The sequence below is a fragment of the Mangifera indica genome, chromosome 11 (assembly GCF_011075055.1).
Source record: "Mangifera indica cultivar Alphonso chromosome 11, CATAS_Mindica_2.1, whole genome shotgun sequence".
NCBI classification, from domain to species: domain Eukaryota; kingdom Viridiplantae; phylum Streptophyta; class Magnoliopsida; order Sapindales; family Anacardiaceae; genus Mangifera; species Mangifera indica.
In genome coordinates, this window is record NC_058147.1 from 10,502,793 (window position 1) to 10,520,544 (window position 17,752).

General features: G+C 32.9%; 2 protein-coding genes across 2 annotated transcripts; one reads left to right on the forward strand and one right to left on the reverse strand.

The window, feature by feature from the left end:
* Nucleotides 1-1,953: 1,953 nt before the first annotated feature.
* LOC123228818 (probable RNA 3'-terminal phosphate cyclase-like protein) lies at nucleotides 1,954-5,844 on the reverse strand. Its single transcript, XM_044654270.1, has 6 exons — nucleotides 5,556-5,844; nucleotides 5,298-5,447; nucleotides 4,150-4,328; nucleotides 3,765-3,940; nucleotides 3,431-3,644; nucleotides 1,954-2,481 (listed from the first exon to the last, which is right to left on the reverse strand). The coding sequence occupies exons 1-6, from the start codon at nucleotides 5,758-5,760 to the stop codon at nucleotides 2,272-2,274; spliced, it is 1,134 nt and encodes a 377-aa protein (XP_044510205.1). The 5' UTR covers nucleotides 5,761-5,844; the 3' UTR covers nucleotides 1,954-2,271.
* Nucleotides 5,845-8,298: 2,454 nt separating this feature from the next.
* LOC123229031 (F-box protein SKIP23-like) lies at nucleotides 8,299-9,600 on the forward strand. The gene has a single exon (XM_044654588.1). It carries the CDS (start codon nucleotides 8,356-8,358, stop codon nucleotides 9,505-9,507), a length of 1,152 nt encoding a protein of 383 aa, XP_044510523.1. The 5' UTR covers nucleotides 8,299-8,355; the 3' UTR covers nucleotides 9,508-9,600.
* Nucleotides 9,601-17,752: the final 8,152 nt, after the last annotated feature.

Sequence of the window (17,752 nt, forward strand, 5' to 3'; positions counted from 1 at the left end):
CAAACTTAGCACAACCAAAAGAAATGGCGCTTAGCTTTAGCTAAAGTCTTTTATTGCAGAACCTTAGTATCTTTGGCCCAACATGCTACAACAAGATAGGAAAAACACTCAATATTAAACTGGAACCTGATTGCATCGAGATTTATTAAAGAATCCTTACCGACCTAGTGAGGGAGAAAATTCTCTGGCAACTTCATCTTTGTCGGGAAACCTATAAGAAGTATAAAAATGATCATCTTTTTAGCTCTTGCTTTCAACATTAAGGATTATGGCCTATAAAATGGTTGGAATCATGGCACAAGCTTATTTTTTGCTTTTTTTTGTTTACAGTACTGTCTCAATATTATGCGAATATAATCTAAGCAAAAAATTAGATAAATTGTTCTTAAAAGTCAGAAACAGTATCCATATTGATGTGGTTAGAGGCGGCACCAAAATGTTGCAATTATGGATGCGGTTGTTCGAGATGTTAGTGTTGGGAGTAGACACAATGCAGAAAAATTGGTTCTTCAACTGTGGACTAATAGTAAATTTACAAGAGTAATATTATGTGCACCTAATTTTGAGTATCTAACTAAGTATTTAGATGATATATCTTTATGTGATTAAATGTTATTTTCTCATTATTTCATAATAACTCAATCATGACAATCATATAAATACTTAATTAGATACTCAAACCTTAGTGCACGTAGTTTTATTGAATTTACAAATAAAAGACTTATATATGCAATTTATAAAGCTTTAAAATACAATAAAAACTATGTGTATCTATTTCGGATATACAAATATATATACACTTATATATGTCATAATTGAGTAACTTTGAATTAAGAGTAATATAATACATAATTATGTGATGATACATATAAATATGTATATATTTATGTATCTAAACTAAGTACATATAGTATTGCCCTTTAAAATAATAGATTAATTACATAATCGTTCATAGTAACACCAAATATATCTTGAGGAAAAGAGAATTATTATAAATATAAGTTAAACAAAATAAAGGAGAATTGAATTTAAGGTAGAATTGAGGGAAAGAAGTGAGAGAGAGGAACAGTGTTTCTATATATGGATCCAGATGAAGAAGTGTGTGTGTGTTACAAGTGGAGATTGAGAGGATCTTTATATAGAAGAACTCGCTGCCCCCCACTGTACACATTTTATGTTTATCTTCTTCTTCTATTGAATGCATTCCTGTTACATTTTCAAACTTTACTGCATGTGGTGGAAAATCCACCAGGTATGTAACAAGAATCATATTTTTAATTCAGATTCACAATAAAAATAAAAAATTGAAGTAAAAATGAGGTTGATTTTAGACTTATAAGTACTAGGCACAACTACTCCTATCTTGTGCCAGCCGTAAGATTTCTTCATATTTTGCACAAAAATCCAACTCAAATTCACAATAACAATAATAATGAAGAGTTGATGAAAGGAGGAGGTTAAAATTAGACTTATGCATAATAGGAGTAAAAACGCCAACCCCATGAATTCTTGACATTTCAACAATTCTTATTCAAATTCATATCAATTCTTGTAGAAATAAGAAAACACATAAAATGAACTTAATTGGATACAGAGGAAATTGCTTTAATATTTAGTGTTTTTAAAGTTACTTTTTGCGAAAAACTTAATTGAAAGGAGTCAAAGGGTTAGGCTTCGCATAATGCTAGGATGAAAGTATAATAGATATTATATTATGTGCGTCAGTTAAAATCATATAGACCCGCAGCTTGATTAATTTCATTACACTAAAGATTATTTTTCAATGTCATTTTTCAGATGAGAATGTTATTACCCAGTATAGCACTAGTGTATTCAGATTTATTGAGTGGACGAAACAGAGCTGAAAAATACATCATTTTTCAATATCAAGTTTCCACTCAAGCATGTTTGCTAAAAAGAGAGTGCAAGGTCGGCTTATACTAAATGAAAAAATAACCACAATATAAGTGATTCATAAATAAGAATAGTTATCATGTTATACACTTTAACAGCCCAAAAAACAATTTGGTAAAGTTACTTTCTTAGAGCATGATTCTATAGGAAAATTATCTCAAATCAAAATTTGAATAGGAACACCAATTCGGAGCTCCATCATTCTGAAATTTATCTTCATCTATCCCCCTAAGAATTTGATGTCAACAAGGCATAAGGAGCATTGAAGTCTCACCAGTTTAAGTATCTAGGGTGGTTGGAAATAACTTTCAATTGGATGTCTTCTATGAATTCATTAACATCTTCTGAAATGTGAAATCATGAAATCCTTTTAGCTAGGTTCTTATATCCACACCCCACACATCTAAGTATAACAGTCCCTGTTGATGGATCTGGCCGAATGTCAAATGTAACACCCAGATAATCTCTGATGCTTCTGAGTGTTTCTATTCCATATGGTGATAACTTTCCAACACGAACCTTTGAAACATCTGGTTCACATAGTGCACAGAGAAGAAACAGCAAACCCTACAAACACAACATAATAGCTATTAATGTCAGGAGATATAATAGATATATAACTGATAGAACACATCTCTGAGAGAGTGAATTTCATTTATTTTTCCACCTTTTTCTATTTTCTATCTCTCCAAGTATCAATTTAGGAATCAAAGCTAATATGCCACAAAATCCTACAAATTAATGCTTGCCCTCCATCACATTGCTACAATGTTGAAGGCACCAAATTTCAACACTGCTGAAGATACATACCCACACACACATATGAAACTTACTTGAAGCTAACAGCCATAGTAATTCTCAAGCTGAGCACAATGCTTTTAAGGTATTTATTTTTATTAAAGCATTATAGTCACTTCGTTTATGAAAAAAGAAGCTGAGGGAAAACCTTTGGATTGTTTGGAAATATAGCGCTCTACTACAGAGGTAGATAGTATGGCAAGATTACTACTCCAAATAATTTGAGAAGATAAAGTTATTCCAGATGATATCATGAGGAAGCAAAGGGAAAGAAAAATTTATGTTCTTACTATTGCATTCTTCAAAAGGTGTCCTTAAATAATTAAAATTATTCAAGACAAGTTGAACAGTTATTAGAACCAAAAAAAAAAAAAAAACAAAAGATTACATCACATTAACTTTGCTTCCTGGTATGCTAAAAATTTGAAGAAAAAACTACTTATCAAGGTTAAGGGGAGACAACATTAATCAGATCTTAAAAGGCATGCCATAAACCAAATGGTTCCGTCAAAAGAGCAAAGGCAGGAGGGACGGAAGAAGTTCGGAAAGAACAAGGGCATAACCGATTATTTATGGTGCTAAATTTCAGTCACCTAATAATTTAAATCATGCAATTCCGATCAATAAGCAAAACCCAGAAATGGAAAGAGGTCCTTCAATATATTACCTAAAAATAATGACCAAAGGTTAAGGGAGTGCACAAATTTAGAACACTAACCTGGTGTGTCGAATCTACAACTCCACCTTTCTGAATTTCTTCAAGAAGAAATGAAGCAATTTCCTCACCAACAGTCTCTGGTGGCATCAACTCCTTCTTCTCATCATTATCAATTTCAACTGTTTCTCCTTGTGCATAAGATACTGCAGTATCAGTAGAAATGAAGCAACCAGAAGTAGTTTCTGCCACCAGTGAAATTCCATAACCAGGTGACCTGCCATAAAACCACTCCTTTTAATGATATTTATGTACTTTGCACATAAATTTTAATTTTAATTTTTTATATCCAAACCAAAAGAAATGGATGATATCTACAGAAAACATGAGACCATACTTTCCAGCTTGAGGACCAGCTTTATGATCAGTAAAAATGTGAACATCTGGAAGCAGATGATTAAAGATTCCACGTGCAGCATGAATCATGGTATTTTCAAACTGAGAAGACACTCTAGTTGAGTAGGTGACCCCTCTAATCCTTTTAACCATTCCTTCATCAAGCCAATTAACTGCCTGCACAGAAAAAAGCATAAGAAAAACATACAAAATACATAGCCTCCTATAGATTTCTTTTTCTTAATTTCATGCACTTTCCCATTGCCTCTTGTATCTTATCTATTGCTGTTACAGTTTACAATGCATTGCACACTAAGGTTATGCCTTCAAATCTTTTTGGAAAACATTCTATTTACAGAGAACTATATTTCAATTCAAAGACTCACCGTTAACTTATCAACAATAGGAATAGTTACAATAACTTCTCCACCACCATGAGGTGGAGATCCTCGACTCTCTATTTTCAGCCCCAGTCCTTCAGAAGGAACTCCAAAACGCTTCAGCATGGGTAAGGTAGTTGAACGGAAAGTGTCAACACATGGGTCCTTAGAATCATTTGTAATTCCTGAAACAAAAAAAATAATATTACATAAGGCAACACCATTTTAGTGACAAATATCACTCTAATGCAATTTACAGCAAAAAACACATACCTACGCATTCCAACATATCATTGATTAATGCCATGGAAAGACTAAGAACAAATGCTTCTAATATAAATTGTGTTTTAGGTCATTTTTGGAAGTCTTCTTTGGTAAATCAGATAAGAGATTCTTTGTATTCCTAACATTAGGTGATGAGAAAACTACAAACTAACTGGTAACAAGCAGAAGAAAAGGATGTCTTCACATAAGACATTTCTTAAAATAAGGCACCAGTTATTGATACAAATACATTCCTGAACCAGGCCAGATGCTTGGTATTTGAAAAAATAAGGATCATATATAGCTTCAGTTTCCAGACAGCATGCTACAATCCTTAACTATTCAACATCATCACTTACAATTTCTAAAAAATAAAATCATGGAACAGTCTGCTGTCCATAGACTTTTTCTAATTTAATGATCTATCTCATAATTCACTCTAGTTAATTCTACTCAACAATCAATAAATTGCAAAATTTCAAAAGAAAGTAAATAAAAGTGTCTAAGCTTAAAAAATTTCCTTCTAAAAATATCCAAACACAATTGAACTTCTTCCCACTAGGCAGCAACTAAAATGCATCATGTCTGGAACCCTAGGACTCTAGGTGCAGTAAAGAACAGGGGAAACTATATATAATTCCTCAGACACAAACATATAGAAGTAAATTAAATTTTCCCTTTGTTCCTCTATCACTGTATAAATCAAACAAAAAGTTCCAGTCTCCACACTTTCTTTGCTGTTCTTTCTAATATTGAGTTGAATTAAAATTCTATCCCAACAAATTAGTCTGACATATCGCTACAAATCCAATCTAAGAATAGCAATTAAATATAAGAATAAGCAAGCGAAAAGAATTCAACAAAAAATTAAAAAAAGGACAAAGCTATACCTTTGAGCCTAATTGTGATCGGTTTCTTCGCAAACAACCCAATTATAATCAGGGCCTCCAAGAAATAACCAATGGACCTACTAACACCACAGTCATGCACTAAATTCCTCCCTCCAATCACTGTTCCTGGCTTGTACTTGATTTTCGTACCTGCCCATAAACATTCAATCATATCAAGTCACTTCCATAATACCAAAAAATCCAACAAACCTGCCAGCACAAAACTTAATAATTATGGAAAGTGACAGTTGAAATTACCCGTTTCATTGATTTCAACAACGCAGTCATCGCAGACTTTCTCGATGAGGCGGAGGAGGGAGACCTCATGAAGGCGGAGGCCAGGCCACGTGTCCTCGGCGCGGATGTCCTCTATGAGAACAGGAGTGTTCGCAAGTGTAGCCAATACCAGTCTCTGCCGGAAGCTCTGGCTTCCCTTTAGTCTCTTGTAGGTTATCTTCCCCATTCTCGCTGAAGGAATGAAAAGGAAAGCAAGTTTGTGGTTTACCCTGTCTGCTAAAACCCTAAACCAGACAGCGATAAATAAACCTCAAATAATTACTTTATTCTACCTATTTACTAATAATTAGGAAAATTTCCAAATTTACCCCTAAGATTTTGATAGTATATTCGTTTTAGTTTCGAATACTTTGGTCATTTCACCCAAAATATAGTGATCCTGAAATGTTTCAACACCGCCACGTAGAAATATTTCAAAGCTTTAACTGGCCAAAAGACTTGTTCCCGCTAGAGGTGGTAATGGGCCGAGTTGGGCTGGCTCCAACTCGGCCTATTAGGTTAATGGGTTGGATTAGGCCCAGGTCCAAATAATAATAGGCTTTCAAATCGGGTCGGGTTAGCCTATGATATATAAAGACCCAAAGTCTGGCTCATATAATAATGGGCTAGACTGTGCTTTCATTGGGTCAAGCCGGGCTGACCCATTTAAACAATATTTTTAAAAAAAATTTAATTTAAATTTTTAAATGCAAATTATTTTTCAATTAATAAAACCGAAGACAGTACCCCGAAATATTTTATTTATAATTCATCACTTGTGGCAGAGGAATACCGTGGTTACATGATAAAAAATATTATCAATTGATAACATAGTACAAATAAATTAATTTACATACTGTATAAATTATAAAATATAAATAAAATATATATACTATATAACATTTATATACTCATCTTCTACATTCAAATCTCTGAATTTGAAATCATATCTTCTTCCACATGGTTTTGTAAGTTAATTGAATTCTCATAAAAAAAGGTTACACATCTATATATGTCTGTGTACACAACCATGTATAATTGGGAGATTTTTTTTCCCCGAGTTAGAGCAAGCCAAGAGAGTATGGATTTGGAAATAGATATACACCCCGTGTGGTATGAGATATACAGTCTAATAAATTTATTTTTAAAAAATTGATTAATTGGGTGATTGGTTAGTCGACCAAACACCCAACCAATCGATTTATTTTTAAAATTAATTGGTTGGGTGTTTGGCCGACCAACCATGGCTGGCTAACCAACCCATCTAGCCAACCTCAAATTTCAAAATCTTCTCCTTTTAAAAGTAGAGTAAAATTAAAAAACAGTTATATTTGTATAACAAGAAAAAAGGTAATTATATATATATAAAAGACAAAAAATTGGCTTTTTAAATTAATATCCCAATTTGACTTTCTAATACTGTTTTTTCATTAATAAAGTTTAATTTTGCGTGGCAAAGTATTTTTATATTAATTAGGGGTGGAAAAGGTTTTAAGGCTAGACCTTGGGTGCGAACATGTTATTCACTATTTTTTATGCGCAATCCGGCGAAAAGCAAAACATTAAAAGAATTTTTTGGAATGTGCAATCTTTCTATTAATATTATAATAGAAGTACAAAAAAATATTAATATTAGATAAAAAAATGAGAAAATTAAATAGTATAAATATTGAAATGAACTATTAAAAATTTGTATTTTTGGCACTAGAGTTATTGGCTAGCTCATTCAACTTTGCACTTTAAGATAGTAATAAATTTATTTTTATCTCAAAAAATTAATAAATAATAATTTTTCTATAATAAACTCAAGATTACTTCAGTAATCTTTAAATACCTAAGGTGAAAGTAGTAATCAGATTACCACATATATTACTTATCACGTCAATATTGGTAATAGAAGATTACGATAATCTTTTATTACTGACAAACCAAACAAAGGAATAAAAAATAGATTACCAAGATAATCTTAAAAACCTTCAACCAAACGCACCCTATAGGCTAACTATTATGATGCCATGTAAGGGTGAAAAGTTTTGATAACATAATTGAAATTTCTCTTTGGAAATCTCTAGCCTCCTTCCACGTTTCAAAAGATATCAATAAAACCCTGAAAGTATGAGTAATCATCCATAACCTCCCTTTAGATTTGGCATAAGTGATAACTTGAACACTTTTGATCATGTAATTGATGGTCAAGCAATGTAAATGATGATTTTATGAAATGTGGAGGGTGGAGGAGGATGATTTCTACTTTTACATGTTATTACTTTGTCCCTTGCTTACGTTTGCAGACAGATGAAAATGAAATGCCCAATTGTTATTCCACAAGCAAAGAAATATTTGAACATTATCTAATGACTTTAGATTACTTTGTCTAATATTATCCAACAAAAAAATATGAATATAATAGTTCAAAATTCTATTATTTTTTCACAACAAAAATAAATAACATTATCATACTATTTTTTTAACTTTTTTACATATTTACATTACCATCAACTGAACATCTTTTCACCGTTTGATGGCGTCTTGTATAATGTATAAAAATAATAATAAGATAATAAATACAATTTTTTACCATAAATAATAATGTAATAACATATTAATATTTATATATAAAATTATATATATAAATATGTTTAAAAAATAAAAAATAAAAAAACTATTGTGATGTCTAGATTCAATGAATCTCCTCAGTTCTCTACCAAGATAAGACCCAATGATTTTTGACTAATGAAACAAATGAATCCCACAGGCATCCATTTCTGCTCCTTTTTCTCCCATGGCCATCACACAACCAGACTGGTCTACTCTCCCCGACCTCCTCCTCAACGCCATCGCAAAACGTCTCCCCACACGCATTGATGTCCTCTCTTTCCGCGCTGTCTGCAGCTCATTTCGACACTCAGTGCCTCCTCCTCCACAGCCCCTCTCACCCCGCTCCGATCTTAATATCTCCTTTCCTCAAACCCTCACACCTTACCACTACGGAGACCTCTCCCTCGCCCACTCCACCATTTACGCCTTCCAACCCCTCCACTCCACTCAGCATATGGCCGAAACCTGGCTCCTCAAAGTCGAAGAATTGCCCTCCGGCAAAGTCCGAGTCGGGGATCCTGTCTTTAAACTTTGTTCCGAAAAGTTCTCCCAGTTGTTACCCAAATCTTTAAACTTGCTGGATTACCGAGTAAAGGAGATACTCAAAGTTTATAGGCTTCAACTACAGTCCAACAAATTCGACCCTTCCTGTTTCAGAAAAGTAGTGATTTCTAATGAGGATGAGCTTGAGCTTGAAGTTATGGCATTAATCACAGGAGGCAAAGTGGGATTATGGAGAAGTGACAACAAAACATGGACGAACATTGCTGTTGGTGGTACTGGATTATATTTTGAAGATGTTATTTATCACAAGAAGAAATTCTTTGCCACGAGTTCGGACGGGCGTACAATAACTGTGGATCCTAAATCTTTAAACTTCGCCGAAATTGCACCTCCGGTGACAAAATCAAATGAAGGATTAATCTCCCTGGTAAAATCGTTAGACGATTTGTATTTGATCAACAAATATTGGTTAGAGAAGTATAACAAATTTGGTTTGGGTTTCGAAGGCGAGTATGGCACTGTTCGTGTGGATGTTTTCAAGCTTGACGAAGTGAGGCGCGAGTGGATTAAGGTGAACCATGGAATTTTGGAGAATAAAGCGGTGTTTCTGGGTGAAGATTATTCGTTCTTTGTTTCGCCTGAAGACTTCCCCAGAGTGAAAAAGAATTGTATTTATTTATACGATAAAGATTTCTCTAGGTTGGATTTTGATTATCCGGCAGTCTGTGTTGTGAACTTTTACAAGGAGGATGAGGATGCCGGATGGAACTATGAAATGTCAAGTTATTCAAAGATTTTCTGGCCTCCTCCCACTTGGTTGAAGGTGAATTGATGAATCTCGAATGTCATTTGATGCTTGTAAATTTAATTATCACCTTGTGTTTTATATATAATGACTTAAGTAGTTATGTTCAGTTTTTTTTCACTTTGTTGGTATAAATTAGTCTTTTTTTTGGGAAGTATGGATAGAAAATAAAAAGGGTCAAGCCATTCATACAAGCAAAAATCACCTAAAAAACAACCAGTAAAGGCAACAAGAGCTAAACAAACGTTGCACCATTGGACAAACTCATAGATTACGACCAACAACAAAGGCCTGTTATTTTTTCAAAAAGTATCAAAAGAAACCCAAAGATAGGGTTCAAGAGAATGCAAGCTAAAAAAAGGAAAAGGAAACCAAAACATCCTGAGCAACAAAGCTACAACCGAGGAAGAAAAGAAACAGCACGGCCAAACTGGATGCCAAGCAACAAACAACCAGGAGAAAGCCAAAAGGAGGAGAACACAGCCCAACGCACAGACAGGACTAAACGTGCAAGTTAGAATTTATGATATGATAGGTTAAATTACTACTCCTTTTTATTTATTTTTTTGTTGATGCTAAATTTCATTATCAACTTAGGCGTACAATTTTGAGTTTTATATAAGAAAATTTACAATAATAGAGGTGAGAATTAGCTATTTATTACATTAGCCTGTATTAACGATTAAATGTAGGAGAGAAAAATAAAGATAGAAATAAATTTTAACATAGTTCAATCCCGTTGCTTACAAATTTATGTCATAGTTATTTTATTTATTACTAAAAAAATTATTAAAACAAAGTGTATAGTGATAACATAGAAAATTTTATGAAGAGGCGATCTCTAGTAAAGATTTCTGAGTTTTTCTTGGGTGGAGGTGCTGGTAAATATTTATTACCAGCCTGTGCTTATTTGCATATTGCTTTATATTTATTATAGGCACTTTAAGTGTTGTTCTTAATCTTGATTAATATTGCAGTAGTTATATTTAGAGGTTTTTTTATTTTGTTAATAAGAATTAAAAATTATAATATGATAGGTTAAAATATTATCTCTTTTATTTATTTTAGTTATAATAAACGGGATTATTGTTATAATTTTTTAAAATAAAGATATATTTATTATTTTTTATGTATAAATAATAATATATTATTATATAATTAAATAATTAAAAATAAAAAAAATATTTAATTATATAATAATATATTTGATGTCAAGACTTGATGAGATCGTACGTATTTAAGTTCAGAGGGTTGTCAAATCAATACAAATGTTAAAGATTCGTTCGCGGTTATACCTTTTTTGTCCAAAATGAATGAGGATGAAATCAAGCCCACATACATGGAAAAGGCAACGAGTCCCTGTGCTAACGCGGTAGTTGTAACAAATTGTGGACAATTTTTGTAAAGAACGAAAAAGATGGTTGGGAATATACCTCCGGATGTAGACGCCTCAATTCAGTTGGCCAAATAGAGGCAAGTCTGAAACACGAATTTAAAGACTAATTGGATAAGGTTAAGTTTGATACTATAATAAATAAAATATTTTTTATTTTAATAATTAAAAAATAATTTATATTTAAAAATATTAATTAAAATTTAAAAAAAATTATTTAAATAGATCAACCCATTCATATATAGGTCAGGTTTTACACTTTCAAAAATATATGAGTTGATCTGACCTATAGGCTTATTATTGTATGGGCCATGGGCCTAGTTCGGTCCATTGCTATGTTTATTCGGAAACACCAATAGCCTTCTGACAATGCTAATGGTTACTCTTCCGATAGAATCTCTCTCTCACAATATCATGATGAAGAGTCTTCATTGTGAATGGGTGATCATTGGCAGAGATGTGACAAGAAAGACATCATCTTTATCGTGATTTCAATAGAGTGAGAGAGAAAGATTTCTTTGGGAGAGTGACCATTGCAACAGAGAAAGAGAGATGGCAACTAAATTTTGACACAAGAGAAGTTTGGTTGAAAATGAAATCCTAGAAGAAGGAAAATATAATTTTTTAAAATTTAATCTTAGATAAAATTATTAATTTTTTTAAAATAAAGAGAGAAATGAGATAATATTTTATTATTTTTAATGTATTATATTTAAATAATGATTTTATTCTTAAAATTAACTAAATTTATTAATTTTAATATTGTATAAATAAGAGTTTAAATTTTCAATAAACTCTGGATGGGAATAAATCTTTTGGCCTTTAAAAAAAAAGGAAAAAAGTGACTGGTAAAATATTTTATTTATGAGGTTTGGCCTTATAAAACTGTTTTTACTTAATCCTTCTAATTAGGAATATTTAATTACGTAACATTTTAATCTTTTTCAGTTTTTTCCACTGCCAGTAAATGACTCAAAAACATGTCAAGAGCCAATACTATTTTCCATCAATTATCATTAGATAACAATTTATTTTTCACGTATATGAAATGACAATTTACTTCATGTTATTATACTCTATTACAAATTTAACCAAAAGGTTTCATTAACCCCGTTTCAACAGCCTTGATTTTTTTAATTCCTTTATGTTAAATTCAGAAGAAGAGTCAGTCGCAAGTGCACTCCAGGAATTGGGCAAATGTGTGAGAAATGCGTATTTCTAGTGACAATTTCTTATTGGACGTCTTTTGTATTTTATAGGGTCAAGCATGCTTTAACTTTTCCAGAGGCAAAAGGCCGATGGAAATGTGTTATTTCCATAGGAAATTTTTTTTTTCTTGTATAATTAGACATTTTGAAGGAGAGGGTCCCCTGTTTCTGGTATAGTTTGCAAAATTGTTGCTCATGACAAGCTGGTTGGTTATGCCAGTCATGTTGAGAGTCTTAAGGTCCAGCTAGATACAGTTTATCAAATTAAAAAATATTAAGGCGGACAACCCATCCAGCAGTTATTAGTCATTGGGTTGACAATCCAACCACTACATTATCCATCACTTTCTCTTTGTTTTTTTTTTTTTTTTTTCTTTTAATTTACTATAATTACCCTCAGAGGTGGCAATGGATCATGTCAAGTTGGATCAAACTGAGCCAGCTTTGGTGTAGCCCATTGTGCCTATGAGTTGTGTCAGGCCAAAGCTTGTATAATAACAGGTCTTGCAGATCAAGCTAGCTAGTAAAAATACTAAAATGTGTGACACAATTTACACTACAATAGGTCATGTTATGTCGATCGACACATTAATTAAATATTTTTCAATTTTTTATTTTTCATTCTAATCTCTTAGTTTTTTTCATGATAATATTGACAAATAATTAATAAGTTTAGATTTACCACATTATCTTTTGGTTTTCTTATAACATTAACAATAATTTATTATTACTTCTTAATTTTTCATAATATTAATAAATACTTCTAGATTCCCCATATGAATTCTTTGGATTTCTATGTAATAATAAATAATTAATAATTTTTTAAACAATTAATAAATTTTTTTAAAAATTATGCACAGTGTCGCGTCAGGTCAAGTCAACCTGCGGGCTGAACTTCGTGGCCTAAGGCATGGCTCACATGGCCCACGGGCTTGACACGACCAATTGTAACAACAAGTCATGCCCCTGTGGGCCAAGCAAAAAAAGGGTACTCTAAGTTGGGCCGGTCCAACCCCCTTAATACCTCTAAATACCCTCAAAATTCATAATTTTACATTACAATTCACTCACTCTCTTCTACTCTCTCAATCTTACTCTTTTACATCAATTTTGAATTTAAACTTTCTCAATCAATTTTCAAATTAATTTATTAATATTTCTTTTAAATATTTTATCAAATCTAATATTAATTTCACTCATATCAACATGAGTCTAAGATCAAATAAGTTTAATCCTTTTGATTATTTTAAAAATAATGAAAATCAAAATTTTGCTTAAGAATTTCAGTGATACAAACATGCAATTATTGCATCACTATTAGGAAAAAAGAGAAAACAAAAATAGATGGTGTGGGAGCATTTTGATCAGATCGGAAAATAGAAGTGGTAAATTGGTTTGAGAGGCAATATGCAAGCACTGTGGTTCCTATTTAATATATGAGAGTTCCTATCCCATTTAGTCCATACTTGATAATATTTCGTACCAAATCAAAGTCATTCAGTTTTCAACCAATCATGCTTTCCTCTTTTGATTTATTTGCTATTCTGCCTGATTTTATCAAACAAAGGCATCCTTTGTAAATGATATATGAAAAGCATGGTTTCACTTTTACTTGTTCCTACAAAGTCTCTCTTATAGTGTTTACACTGAGTCATTTCCTTTCATTTGAGTTCACAAATTCGACCCAATCTAACTGCCTTTTTTCATTTACACTAAGCCAAATTCGTACCTAGTACCATCTCTTTAGCTAGAGTAGTTCTAGAATTGTCATTTTGTTCTTTTATTACATAAACTCTCCAACCTAAAACCCAATAAAATAAATATAAAATTAAGTTAGATAAGAGATACTAACTCTTTTGAAACACATCTAAGGTAACCTGGTAAATCTAGCAAGGAAGAAGATGTTGAAGATAACTAAAAAAGTTTGATAGTTGATATTGATATTTATAAATTTTATGATTGGTTTTTTTTTTAATGTACAATTTATTTTATCTACCTATTATATAACCATGGTTTTCCTCTACCATAAGTGGGGTCTTTTAAATAAAATTTCAAAGGTATTGTCCTTGTTTCATTAGGTCATACCCCGGGCCTTGCCATACCTGTAGGTTGGCACAACCCACAAGGCTTGCCAATTAGCAAGGCATGGCAGATTGTGTCAAAATCAACATGTCTATAAAACGTGTAAAAATATTGTAAAAAAGAACATTATATAAACTAATATGCCATCGTTGAAAAGTGATAAAAGAATTGAAAAACCCATATTTCCTACTAGATAATTTTGTAGAAATGATTTTAAAAATTGTAGGAATAGTTTTATTTCCTATAAAATCTTGCCCTAGAAAAAAGTTACATTGTCAATAGAAAATAGAGATTTGATATATATTTTATTGTTATGTAGTCAAAATTTCTCTTCGATTTAAGTTATAGGTATGACTCCTAATAATAGTCAATGATCCACGAACAAGCCTTGCTAGACCCACAACCTATAAGGCAAGCCTTTAATAGGATATCTTTTCTTTGAAAAGCCACGCAACAAGAAACAAGGACTGAATTCACCATTACTACCAAAACTCGACAACTTTGCTTGGGTAACATGTATAGGGCACCCATACCTCCTACCATATGAGTTCCCGTAACCCTTTTAAGGGAAGCCAACAAACAACCTCTGAGGTGAGGGGTATGTCTCTTGTGTGACATGTAGAATTTAACTCACACAATGGACCTATCATACTCCGTTATGACAACAAGACTATGTGCATGCTTGAACTCATAGGACAATTATCTTGACCCACAACATGCAAATTTTAACTCACATCATAACAAGGATACATTTTGGTGTGCAAAGCATGTCAGACACATGGGTGGTAGTAACACCTAACATATTCAATATAACTCACAATAGGGTGACATTGATAAGCAAGGTACAAGCTTACACCAGGACAAAGCCAATCTATAACATGTAAACTTTGATCAATACTTAATGGCATCACTTGAAGATAAGACAACTATATATCTTACCATGGAAACATCAACCCTTGATGTGCGTAAGGAAACTCACATTCCAAGATTTTCCTTTAACTGACTCTACCATAATATGGGTTGAAAACTATCTTTGGCAGGCTAACCCACCCCATGGACTAGCCCAAAGATTTGACATGCAAGATCACGTAAACATCCTGTTGGTTACAATGAGCAAGTACTCGATCCACACCTAATGGATATCGCATTACACAAGTTCAAGCAAGACCTAAGAAACCTGGCTAGTCAAGATAATGAGTTGGAGGTGTTAATAGGAAAATCATCATTCTCTCATAAAGTGTGCCATGCATCCCTTCCTAAATGATTTAAGGCATCATCAATTACTCAATTTGACAGAACCAAGGATTCTTGGTACCACCTAAAGGCCTTCGACAAATTAATAAAATTTCATCAAGTTTTTGAACCCACTAGATTTTGTTGTATAGTCATCACATGCATATGAGGTTCGAAAAAGATGGTTCAAGAAATTACCTCTTGATTCCATTACATCATGGAAATAGCAAACAATTTAGTCCTTATATTATTTTCAAGCAACTTGACGTTTCATTGTATGTAATATCCACATTTATGCCCAAGGGTAATCTAGTCTTTTTTTTCTTTTGGTTGTTTTATTTGTTGAGTATAAAAGACCATGTATTGTTTGTACACATCAAGAGTGTACACTCGCACATGAGTCAAGAAGGGCATAATGGAGGTGAAGTTCCCATCTTGCCCTTTCTTTGATAAGTTCTGGTGATTGGTGTTATATCATACCGTTAGTCTTCTTTTTTATTATTTATTATTTATATTATTGGGTTGGATATTGTTACTTCATTATTTGAATCATTCGTAAATCACCTTCTGCACCCCACTAATTCCAAGTGTTAAGTCTTTCCTTCATGTTAAAAAGAAAAAAGATCTTGATTATGGTGTATGTATAAATTAACCAGAATTCGAAACTTTACTGCTTAATTGGTTGATTTCATGCATGTCACTAGAGTTTGGCACAAAATGAACCTGGGGTCACTATATCCATCAATATTCATGAAGATACAAATGCCACTTTACGAGTTCATCAGGGAGATTCACATTTCTCAAGTTTCAACTCAAATTCTTATGTTAAGGGGAATTTACACAATCTGCTACTAGCATGTGATCGTGGACGTGATGCATCTTGAAGCTCCATCAGAGTAAGGCAATGATTTTTTTCCAATAATGTGAAGGCATACCACTAGAATTGCAACTGCCCCACTTGAGGGAGTGAAACTCTTGATGCAATGCCAGAATTAGATCATCAAGACTGGTTGATTCTGTCTCCATTGAAGGGAATTGTTGATTCCCTTCCAAGAAACAGAAAAAAAATGAAGGTGCTATTTCTTTGTAGGAGCAACACTGCAATTAATCTCCAATTGGTATCTAGAGAGGTATGTTTTTGGTAACTTGTATAATTCCTTTCAAAGTCATAGTCATTTATTCTCTTATTTTCATTATTATCCTTTGATTAACTGAAATATGTTGAAAAAGTGGCGTCAGTGGGTTTTGCTGTTCATGCATCTCATATTTGCCCATGTACGCCTAGCAACTGATGCGATCAATAGCACTCGTGGGAAGGTCAGCGAAACGCAGTTTAATGGCATTGTTGGACGCGATCAGGGTTCAAGACTTTGTTAAATTTTGCACTCTTCCGTGGAATTTGTTGGATAATGCTAATATCGGGCTTCCAGGTCAGTGAAAACATGAGACTTAACAACGATTAATATGATTAGTCCTTGTAAGTTGAATATTTATCGGTTTGTAACTACAAATATACTGTCCTCGTAGTATGATACTCCCCTTGCTGAAAAGATAGAGATGCATATGGCAGATCGGAAAATTGAGGGGTTAGATCCCTGGACAAATATTACCCTGCTTGGTCTTCTGCTAGGTCTTTTCAGTTAAATGAGACCAAAAGCATATCCTAATAAAAGAAAACCTGGTGATCCAAGTGATGAACGAAGATCCAGTGCAGGCATTAGATGGAAGTAGAGCTGAGCTTTTGGGCAGGGTAGCCACGGATTTGATAGAAAATACTAACAGTTTCCCTTATTTTTCACATTCGAAAGGACATGAGAGTTCTGATTTTAACCATGCATTTCAAATATCAGATCAACATCGAGGTAGAAAGAGCATCATTAGCTTTGTAAATGGATTGCATTGTTTACCCACCAGATAGAAAATTAACAATCTATCATTCGGGGCTTATTTTATTTGTTATTTCAACATATTAATATCAGCTTCCCTTTGTACTGTTTTCAGTCAGCCAAGTAATGGAGAAATAATCACCCTGATACGAAATGATGACCACACAGACTTATAGTAGATACAATTTTGTTCTGATAATTTGTACAGTTTTGTATCAACCTCCGCAAAGTTAAATGAATCTTAAATATACTATTCAGGTTCGTCACAAGAGAATTGCCCATTATTCAGCTGTTCCCTTACTTAAGCATGACCAATCATGCAAAACAAAGTTGCATCCATGCCTTGGCCCGGACATGCAGAAAGTTACCCGGTTTCACGCCTTGGTTCTGCCATGCAAATCATCATTGCCAATGGTATGCTTTGAAGCCTATATGATGCATGAACATGTATGATGATACTAATCCAATCG